An 11,715-nucleotide genomic window follows, 5' to 3' on the forward strand; every position below is an offset into this window, starting at 1 on the left:
TGACCGTTCACCCTAGTCGTGGAAGTCCTACATCGCTCTTCTGGTTTTTCTAACGACATTCATTTCATCTAAAGAAAATTCTCTAATTCAAGTCATTGTTTCCCTGTGTTGTAATACGAACCGTTGAACTCGGTGGAATCGTATTACATCATTCCTGTGTAACGGACGCCAGATAGGGGGTGGCCAATGCGACACACACCACCATGGTAGCGTCCTACATGGCAAACACTACATGGCGTCCTACTTGACTAAGGTATTAGAAAGGTCGAGAGATGATGGACATAAAGGAGTGTAATCAATATGCTGAAAAGCATCATGCAAGCATAAATCACCAAACCATTTATCCAGATATTTCATCAACAAAGATAATTTCATCCTGAGTTTTTATTTCCAAACTTTAAGTTCTACTATTTCCTTTCCAGATGGTTGGAGGCGATTCTAAGATCTTCTATCACATTCATATCAGTAATAATGGAATCAACCAGTGAATATCAGTGTTTCATTTGAATGAATTAGGGTTCTGATAATCCATGGGATTGCGTACTAGAGCAATCTAAAACTTTTATTACTTAAAAGAAAGGTTCTAATTCTGTAAACTTAAATGTATCTTGTAATGCTTTTCCAAAATATTGTTACTACCTCATGAGTTAAGTTATAAGTTTTAAAAGATATTTGCTCCAATATCACACTTTATTAGAGGAGCTCCTGGATCCCTATGTTTTTTGAGAGGATTGTGCGGAAAAAACTAACACTTTTTTTGTTTTCTACTACCTAAGCACCATTTTTTCAAAACTTTATCATACGAAGGAATATATTTTATTGCCTTAGCCAATGAAACAGTAATTGTAACTGCCTTAAAAATCTCAGCAAGGGTTTCCTCGGGAAAAATTTCAAGCGTCAGGTAATGGACTAGGTGGAACATAGTCCTTAGGGTTAGCTTCTATCTTTTCGGATCATCTAGTTATTCCCAAGTTATTTCTACTTCTTCTTTTTGAACTTGTGTTAGGTTGATGGCGATGAGATGAAAAGAATAAGTTGTGTAAGGTAGATGGCAAGTGTAGATGGCAAGTGAATGGGCACGTGAGATGATGAGTGAGATGACAAAGACACATGATCTAATGTGAACAGATGAGATGTTATGGTTCCTCTGCTAAGTACAACCATAATAATGGGTATATTTGAATTGATGAATGCTCGTTAAGCTGTGTAAGGTGAGATTGGATGGCAGGCCATTTATAATCCCATCATGTTGCAGGCTTGATTTTAGTATGACAGGGCTAACAACTTTGGAAAGGGCACGGGATTGAGATTAGATGAGATGAGATTGGAAGACAATACTATGACTACGTACTGAGTGGTTCTCACCATGTATGTTTAATGGGTACAATATTTCCTAACCCGTTTTCTTATTTTGAGGGCTGCAGTTTTGAGGAACAAGATCTGGCACAATGAGGCATAAAATGATACCCACTCAGACTTTGGGAACTTCAACTTCATTAACGAGCACTTATGAAACCCTTTTCAGTCTACCTATTTATCTCAACGTATTCATGTAATAAATGTTATCAGAACTGGGTGTTAAGTTAAAGTTAAAGCTTATAGTTAAGCGAAGAATATAGCTGAATGATGTGGGCAAGAGAGAGGAGAGAGAAAATAACAATGGATAATTTCAGAGTTTATATAGTAGCCGAAGCTGAGATGTTTCTCACCAACAAAAAACATATATATACGCCAGTACACTGCTCATATGTTGGGAATCCGCTAACCACGACGGAAAGAATAGGAAATGAAAGTTGATCCGAGGAGGAAAGGGAACAGCTACAGAACATAGGGGTACGCAGAAAGCTTCAAGAAAGAGGAGAAGGGGGTGCGATGGCCCCCATCTGGGTGGCTGGCTTAGGTGGGCTTGTAGGCGATGAAGCTGACGCACTGCACTTGGCGCTTGTTGTCGAAGCCGATGATCCTGACGAAGTAGTCAGGGTAGGCCTTCTTGGCCTCCTCAACCTCGGCGATCACCTGGGATGCATCGGTGCAGCCGAACATGGGCAGCTTCCACATTGTCCAGTAGCGGCCATCGTAGTACCCGGGGGAGGCGTGGTACTCACGGTAGACGAAGCCCTCCTGTTCATTGTGAAGCGCGGAATTCGTTAGAAACGCCGAAATTTGAATCTCTCTTCGAGACTCGTGTGAGATAATTATGGGGACAGCGAGAACTACTCGCCCCTAAGATCACCCTTCATCAGGAAGGCCGTAAGAGTGAATCTTTGGGAGATCCGCATGAGAAATATCAAGGAAAAGTCCGAAAGAAAACAACTTTCAAGAGAGACCCAGATGCGATTGTTTCCAAGGTGGAGACGTAATGGAGACCAGTCACATAATCCAGATACCCAATCTATAGGGAGCGTGAGACGAAACCTCAAAGGAAGATAGAGATCTATAGACCCCCATAGTGGACATTTCAAAAGAGTCCCAGATGAGAGAGAGGGGGCGAATTTCAAGGAAGAGAGAGATCCAATTGAGACACCTTTGAAAGAGGGAGAAGAAGAGGACCCAGATCCGATAATTTCTAGAGAGAGAGAGAGATAATGCTGAGCCCAGAGGAGAGAGAGGGTAGATTTCACGATGTAGGGAGAGACCCAGGTACGATACTTTCTGGAGAGAGAGAGAGAGAGAGAGAGCGAGAGAGAGAGAGAGAGAGAGAGAGAGAGAGAGAGAGAGAGAGAGAGAGAGAGAGACTGCTGAACCCAGAGGAGAGAGACGGTACATTTCACGAAATAGGGAGAGACCCGGATACGATAATTTCCAGAGAGAGAGAGAGATAATGCAGGACCCAGATGACAGAGAGGGCAGACTTCAAGAAATAGAGAGAGACCCGGATGAGATACGGTAGAGGGAGAGAAGAGAGAGAGACAGTACCTTGGAGAACTCGATGCAGGGGATCCAGCCGTTGCGGATGAGGTACTCAACCTCCTTGGCGAGGGCTTCGGTGGAGAGGGGAGGCAGGTAGGACAGGGTCTCGAACTTCTTCAGACCCTCCGGGGGCCACACCTGCATGCACCGGGCCTTGCCGCCGTTGCTGGGCAGGGTGGACAGGTCGGCGTTGGCCTTGCGCGTGGCCGGGAAGGCGGCGGAGGAGCGGAGCCCGTTGAAGGGGGCCACCATGTTGGACTGAGCCGGAGTGGCGCGGGCCACGGCGGCGGAGGAGACCATCATCGAGGAAGCCATGGCGATCCTTCTTCCTTGCTCTTCCTCACTCCCTTCTCAGCTTGAGAGGATCTCCAAGTCTTCGCGCCGCCTTAAGTAAGCGTCCGCTCGTCCGACGCTCCACCACACATGCCCTCTCCTCAAATGTTACAGCCTTATCTCCAGGATTTCTCTCCTGTTGACAGGTGGCATGGGCCTCGCTCCTCTTATCCGACGCCGAGTCGGAACGTGTGAGTGGGCTTCGCCTCGGTCCTCTCTTCCTCTTTCTCTTGTGTGTGGCCAAGCTACTCTCTCTCTTATCATCCTCTCGGGGAAGGGGAATCGGTTACCGAAAAGACCCCCACTCTCTCTTCTGCCAGAGATAATCCTAGTAAAAGGAACCGAATCCTACCCCCAGCAAGCTTTCAAAGTTGAGTTCTTTCTGCGTTGGACTCTTAACCGTGTGTCACTGCGGTAAGAACATCGTTAGGGGGAAATAGGTATCTGGCTGAAATTCCATAAATGATCTGGTGGACTGAATTATCTTTTCTCGAGACGCAGAAGAGGATGATATGTGGGTCTGTTACTTATTATATCATTTGCTGAGGAAGAAGAAGAGGACGATTCAACTGTTTTATTTAACAACGGTGTCGCGGAATGTACTTTGCAAGGATGTCCACTGGTCCCTTAATAAATTTCATGTAGTGGGTACAAACCTAATACTTTTTTAACTTCTGAATTGTTTTATCACAAGTTTGCCCTATGTAGTTGGTCTCCTTTCTTTTACTCATAGGTGAACTACTCCTCGCCTTAGCAATCACGAAATTTCCTAACTCGTTATTAATCGTTTACTGAGCTCGAGGGAAGCGGATGATGAATGGGTTTCTTAGTTATTGCATCATTATTATCGGTTGTTGTCGGTATTTTACATAAATGTCGCGGTATCTGATTTGCATTGATGTCACGAGATCAATTAAAAATACAACCTCCTCACTCCAATCAATGACCAAATTTTTTTTTTTTTTATTGGCAAAAAACACGGTGCCGGGTATGGCCAACCCAAGGGTTGTGCCCGCAGACCAATCCATCGGTGCCCTGGACGCCACCCAGGAGGTTTTTATTTATAAAGTGGAGTGTTTTTCAATGCTTTTAGGCATGGAGCGAGTATATATATCCCAATTACACTCGGATCCCACTCGTCCACGCCCATTTTAAAGGGAAGAAGAGATACATGGATGATACCTTGTTGGCGCTTGAGAAAGTGTGCTCGCCGTCGTCCCGCCAGAGCCGCTCCGCGATGTCGATGTACTGCGGGATGTGTCCTCTCCGTCGTCGAGAGGGATCGAGGAAGTCCATGCTGACGCGCTAGTTGAGGCGGGCGTTGTCCACGCCTCTAGCTCTAGCAGTCCACGCAATCCTCCAATCCCGCGGGCCTGGTGTCATGAGGATGCGCCTTGTGCGGAGGGTGGGCATGCCAAGACGATCGAGGCGATAGCAGCCGCGAGCCGTGGAGGGGAGCGCCTGCCAAGTATGAAAAAGAGAGGAGGGGGTGCGTTCGTGTACCGCGTGGTTGGCGAGAGCATCGGATGTCTGGTTGCCCTCTCTCAGCTGATGACGAAAGCAGGCTATGCGGGAGCGGCATCGCATGATGTCTTCCCACGCACGGCTGAGTCGCCACTGGGAGCATGTACCTAGACGAAGCATATCAACCAATATCTGTGAGTCCGATTCTACGACGATATTGTGAAGGTTTCCTTCCTCACAGAGGAGTAGACCATCACGAATCGCCATAGCATCGGCTACTGTATTAGTTTGTATGCCATAAAAGAGGAGAAAGCAAAGAGTATACTCCCCGTATGGTCTCTAAGGATACCTCCTCCCCCTACTGGCCCCGGGTTCCCTTTAGCCGCACTGTCCACGTTCAGTTTGAGAATGCCTATTGGCGGTGGGAGCCAATAAACAACTCGATACTGGATGCGAGTGGCGGCGGGGGTCGCCGGGATGCCAATTGAGTAGAGGAGGTCTCTCGCTAGTGCTGAGCGGCCGTCTCGAGAGGGAAGCAGAGGTTGGATGCGTCGAAGCCACAGTTGAACTCGTCGCATGATGTCCAAGGCGTGCACGGGTGAACCTGCAAAATGAGAAGAATTTCACCCCTTCCAAATCTCCCATAGAAGATAAGCTATGGTGATGCGGAGGATGGGGCTCCGTGCAGAGCCGGTTGACGAGAGTATAAACTTGCCAAAACACTCAGACGGGGTCAGAGGACGAAGGCGATCAGTGATGAGGCGCCAACATTCCACAACTGTCTCGCTGTGGAAGAAAAGATGGTCCATCGTTTCCGTGTGTGGGAGGGTGGGACAACAATGGTAGTGGGAACTATGAGAATATCCGATCCGAGTCACTCAGTCATCAGTCGGGAGGCCGCGGTGTAAAAGTCTCCAAAGGAAAAGGGAGAGGCGTGTATGGATCGCCGGATGCCAGATGTGGCGACCCCAGTGCTGGAGGGGGGATTTCACAAGGAAATGCTCCCAAGAGGAGCGGCACGTGTAGGCTCCATTGGATGTGAGTCTCCAGATAGCACTATCAGAACTAGAGTCGAGTGGCGTAGTCTGGACCTCGGGTAGGGTCCAAGGGAAGACCGTGCTGCTCCCATAGGTGTGATGTGTTGCCTCTAAGCAACTGGGTCATAGTGAGTCTCACTCGGTGTGGTACAAACTGTGGGTGGGAAGCGAGTGGCGCATCAACATGCCAGGTATCGTACCACGCGCTAATGTCCCCTCGGCCGATATGCCAACGTGTGACTTGAGCCATCTCAAGCCAGTGCCGCTGCCACGTCCGCCATCTCTTAGGGCCCCGGATATCTATCTCGCGACGGGCCCATTCGCCGTATTTGGGTAAGATGAGACTCCCCAAAGGGTAGTGTGTGGTACGCATACGTCATACTAGTTTCTTTTGAAGCATGTCCTGAACGTCCGAGAGGCGTCTGATCCCTAGACCCCCTTCATCCGTCGGCCAACTCGCTTTCTCCCAAGAAACCCAATGGTGGCGGCTCTCTCCCTCGAGGTGACCAGACCATAGGAAGCGCGCACATAGGCATTCCACAGAGCGGAGAACAGTAAGAGATAGTGAGTGGACCGCAAGAGTGTGTAGCGGGATACTCATGAGGACATGTCGGATAAGCTGGAGCCGTCCTCATGGGGATAGGAAACGAAGTTTCCATCCCTCTAATTTCTTTCTAAGCTTGCCTAGCACGGCATCAAAGTAGTGATGACGAGTAGGGCCAAGAAAGATAGGGCATCCAAGATAGTCGAATGGTCAATGACCAAATTACACTAAGTGAACCCCCATTTTTTTTAACCTCTCTTGCCGTTTACTCAGAACTTTGACTAATACAGTTGGCCTCGTTTTACATACTCAGAGAAAAATGACATCTTGCAGTTTCTGTCACAAACCTTCCAGACTCGAGTTCCCCGTCTTTCATTTCAAGTGAGGAAGAAGAAGACTGATCTCACAGTCAACAACTCACCAGCCAAGTCAGCACCAGCCACGTCAGCATCATCGCAAACCAATAGGAATTTAAATAAAAGACAAGTTATTGAAAAGATGCCACGTACCCTGTACACCTTAAGAGAAGTGGTGGCCAATATTAAACCTCAGTTCAAACATGGATAGGATGAAGTACGGACGGTCTAAATCAAACCTTAGATAGGTGACAAACTAATGGTCAGGATTTCATGAAGTCTAGCCGTTATAACCAATTACAACGGCTATATTCCTTGAATTATGACACTAGATAATACTATTAATATGTTCAAATTTATGATGAGATACTTTGCGGAATCAACAATCTTAACCACGTGTCTTGGTGTGTCTCTATCTTATCTTTCTTCTGTTTCTCTCTCTCATCTCTCTACCTGCTCCTTCTCCTTGATCTCCCCCATTCTTCTTGCTGAAGATCACTGTGTCAAGATGACTTCATGTGGCATCAGAGCTAACCCTCATTTAGCATGGTCGAGGAGAAGCTCACCACCACCTTTGCCTAGCCCCGTAACATGATGACCATCAGGCAAGTACCAGCCGTAATTCTACCAGAAAGATCAACTTCGATAAAGCTTCACTCCGACAACTACCATACTTGAAGCAACGCCATTCTACCACTATGAAATCTGTATGATTTAAACAAAATCATTGAAGGAACGCCTCCCCCAATCTCTATTTCATATCACTAGAGAAACACGGTAGACAATCCTGAGTTTAGATACTGGTAAAGAATCGACCAGGAAGTTTTGGGGTTTCTAGATTCAACCATCTCAGAATCAAATTTACATTGCGTCACCAAAACAAGATATGCAAGAGAATCCCAAAAAAGCAGAAAGCCTCTTTACAGGAAGAAATCAATCAAAAATCATGTAATTACAAAGGCAATTTCACAACATGGAAAGGGCAGACTTATAAAAGATGAATATGTCCTGCATTTCAGATCCATCACATAAGCATTATAAGGCGTGGGACATCTTGTAAAAGAAACTTCCATCATCTTTACATTTTTTTAGGGCTTAGTATTCCCAATTTGTGATCAGTATAAACACAAACACCGATCACATTAATTTAAACAAAATTGTTGCAAAATTCAAATCTTGTTACAATGCTTGATTGATTTCTTCCTGGTGCATTATAAAAAATAAAACATAAAAAGATTCCCTCTCATGTTCAAATATGCTTAGAAAACAAAAAAAACAACCATATGTATCTAACCCAAAGTGATTCTAATAAGATAGTATTACCAAAGGGGATACTCTCGAAGATTGTGCAACATTTTGGAATATTCCCCATTTGTAATCGGTATAAACACAAGCACCGATCACATGAATTTAAAGAATTTTTTTGCAAAATTCTAATCTTATTATGCATACCTGGTGATAAACTGAATTTTTGGTTGATTAAGATACCTTAATTACTGTCATTGTACAATTCAGATTATGCGATTCAATTTATAAATTAACCCCAATACTTATATGTATAGTGTGAATATGGGGATCGTCCAAGAGAGGCTTAGTAGGTAATGAGATGTTCAATCTGATTAGTGATTTTGAGCTGAATTTGGGAGAGGAATATATAGGAGATAATAGGTTGAGTGATTCCTATCTGGATTTCTTGATCTTGTCAAAAAGATCAAGAACCTCAGGATAGGGAAAAAGAAATAGGATTGTATTTGTGAGATATCTATTTAGGCTTCTTGATCTTGAAATCAAGATCAAGAAATCTAAAATAGAGTAAGGACTAGGATAATGTAAGTGGGAATGATAATCTATATAGGAGCTGATTCAATTTTCTCAAGAGTTTTTAGGAGCTGTCTAGTTTTTAAACTAGAAGGAAATGAAATCTATCTAATTTTTATTTCATTTTTGTTGTCACGGCTCAATATTCATCTCAAGCAAAATCAGATTTGATTCCTAGAAAGGGCCAGAACATTTCGCCCAAGCTAAGGCGATCTAGAAGAATGCAATCTAGAAATCAAGACCAAAAAATGCAATGAAATAAACTCAGAACCTTGTTTGATCCAAGAACTTCCTCCTCTGTCTGTTCATTTATGGATGGAAGACTCCAGAATGGGCAGAGAGAAAAGAAAAAAGGGTTTAAGTACCTTGGGTTAAAGGGTAAAGTCACTTCCCCGTTTGCCCTTGGTCGTCCCTTCATTACAAGCGTTATAGAGATTTGCTGGCAATTTCCACTGTTGGATTGAAAGTAGATGAAGTGAACAACCCACAACCAAAATTTGAGTGTGATCTAACGATGGAGTTGCTAGATATGAGGGTTCGAAGTGGGCTGTCTCCCCATTTTACCATTTTCTTTCTCCTCTGCCTCCTCGTGTTCTGTGCTCATTTTGTCTCTTCTTTCTCCAAAATTTTTCCCTCCAAACTGCTGAAACCTATCATCAAAAATATTTTGACCCAAATAAGCCTTTTGACAAATGTATAAATATATTCTGATAACAAAAAGTCCTGGAAGAATACCCAAAGAAAATTAGAAAAATCATATACTCACCAAATTAACTTCATTTTAATTTAGTGCTCAATAAGTGGTTGTAATGCAGGTAAATAATAATTCCATATGAGAATACGCATTTAAATCACTTTAATACCCTTAGATAACACATTTTAATATCATTTTTCAACTGAATTTGTGTGTTATCACCTGGTGCGTTATATAAAATAAAACATAAAATGATTCCCTCTCATGTTCAACTATGCTTAAAAAAAAACAAATCAACCATCTGTATCTAACCCAAAAATCATTCCAATAAGATAGTATTACCAATGTGGATACTCTCGAAGATTGTGGTCAAATTCAAGGTATAGGATGAAATCAACATTTCCTGCCCCCTTCTGAGATATTCACTCAATTTGACATAAGGCAAGTGTTAAATTTATTTTGAGTAATAAAAATATTTAGAGAACATTCTGTGCATCATTTTATTTATTTTATCTTAATTTTAGTATACACTCCCCTTCCATGCATTAAATATTGAAGATCTTCAACATGGCCATTTCTTCTCACTATAATTCTATCTAGTGCTTGAAGGCCATTTTTTATCTGCTTTAGAAAATGTTTTGGAGTTCTTATGGCATTAAACTTTAAGTGCATTCAAGAAAAAAAAGTGAAGAAAAGAAGATCAACAAAAGGGCTTTTAAGTCACCAAGTTGAAGGAGGAGTTGGCGGCACTCAAGCCAGCCGCCACCGAGCAAGTGCACATCACTCAAGCTGACGAACACCACCTTACAAAGAGCCTTGACCGCTGACACAAAAAGGCCCACACGGAGGTCCACCCAGAAGCGTGCATAGAGGCCCGAATCAGTCCCACAAAGGCCCATAGAGAGGTCCATACACGAACATGAGAGATGTTAAGTAGTTTCAAAACATGGCATATATATAGTGCGTCTTATGTTTAAGTTCTTCGATATGGTTCAATGAGGGCTTGTAAGTTTCAGTTGCACGTCGGGCTGGGCCAAAAAATAGCAAAGTTATTGCGGCCCAATGGCTTATCCTTCTGATTTTTTCAAGGAAGATTAGATGGTGAGATCGGCCTCATCTTATTTAATTCATTTTCTTTCTTTTTCTAGGGCTTTGGTTGGCGATGACACTAAGACCTCTCTACACGTGAATCACACTGCAAACAACTGATGGGCCAAGACAGGGGTACACCATAAGAATGGATCAACAGATGTGATAATCATAGTTGTTGAACCCACTCAACTGGGGATCAGAGGAGCAAGGTGGCTAACCGCTTGCTTCTCCATCCCCTGACCGCAGCCGTCATTGGCTGGTCATTTCAGATCTATTTCTTGGTTTTCATCGTCCCCTGATCCCCATGGAGGCCGGCATTGAGGGGATCACAGATTGATGCAGCACCCCTTGATGAGTCTTGAGCAAGTCTGACCCCTTGGAGGATCAAAAGAACCTCTCTCGATCCCTGAAAGGGAGAGTTGAGGGCTAAAAAGTTGGGAGTACTCCGTGGCATTGTTACAACTTTGTCAATGTGAATACAGCTTAAGGAGGCTTTAGGGAAGGGCAAGGAAGCGAGGACTTTATGCCAACAAGAAAGAGATGAAGGTGAGAAAAAACACAGCGGAGTTAGGGGGTGGTGACGGGCACCCCCACCTCAATTCCTCGATTCAGGGCAGATCTAGTATGTGATTGAGCTCAAGCAGAACAAGAATCACTCAAAGAAGGTTCTTTGTTGATTGTGTTCTTGTCTTTCGGCCTCGTTGAGGCTTTCTGTCAAACACTTGCAAGGTGTTGATAGAACATCCTTATTTCTTGAGATTTTCATCAATTGAAAAATACTAAAAATAACTTACAGAGATATATTATATATATAGACAATAATACTATCTACTTAGAATAATTATGAATATAAACTGTAAAAACACGTTAAAATCCATCTTTTCTTGTTCTTACCCTTGAACCCTTTTCTGAATTAGATAACCCATCTCATTTCTCTCTCATATAATTATTTTTCTTGTACTACCTAAGTTCTTTTAAAATGAAACAAGAATTCAATCTCTCTACCTAGTTAGTTAACTCAAATATCTCAGATATTCTTCTTCTTCATCTACTTAATTTTCTTACTAATTAAATAATCATATACTTCTAGTTATTGATGGATATTAAGTGGTCGTCAAGCCAATCACACTACCCTGAGTATTTAAGTTCATTGAATAAAATATTATGTTCATTATTATTTTAGTGTGATGATTATTATGAAGTCTTTGAATATGTGAAATGACCTTATGAGTTAAGATGAGTTCATAATACAGTGATCACTATCCTTTAAACATGTATTCTAAATATTCCTATTAGATGGATAATCGAGATGGACATCAAATTATCCCGATAGAATCGAAATATCTGATCCTACTTATATGAAAAGTATAGCTGATCTAGTAGTTGTTAGTGTGGCGACACTAAGGACAGTTGGTGGATGCTTGACAGAGAAAGAGAGCACTGAATTGATCCATACGAATATCTGAG

General features: G+C 43.1%; 1 protein-coding gene across 1 annotated transcript; it reads right to left on the reverse strand.

Annotated features, from left to right (window-relative positions):
* Positions 1-1,701: 1,701 nt before the first annotated feature.
* On the reverse strand, positions 1,702-3,274 carry LOC144709857 (ribulose bisphosphate carboxylase small subunit, chloroplastic 2). Its single transcript, XM_078583511.1, has 2 exons — positions 2,917-3,274; positions 1,702-2,121 (listed from the first exon to the last, which is right to left on the reverse strand). Exons 1-2 carry the CDS (start codon positions 3,223-3,225, stop codon positions 1,897-1,899), a joined length of 534 nt encoding a protein of 177 aa, XP_078439637.1. The 5' UTR covers positions 3,226-3,274; the 3' UTR covers positions 1,702-1,896.
* Positions 3,275-11,715: the final 8,441 nt, after the last annotated feature.

This window comes from Wolffia australiana, chromosome 11 (assembly GCF_029677425.1).
Source record: "Wolffia australiana isolate 7733 chromosome 11, ASM2967742v1".
Classification (NCBI taxonomy): domain Eukaryota; kingdom Viridiplantae; phylum Streptophyta; class Magnoliopsida; order Alismatales; family Araceae; genus Wolffia; species Wolffia australiana.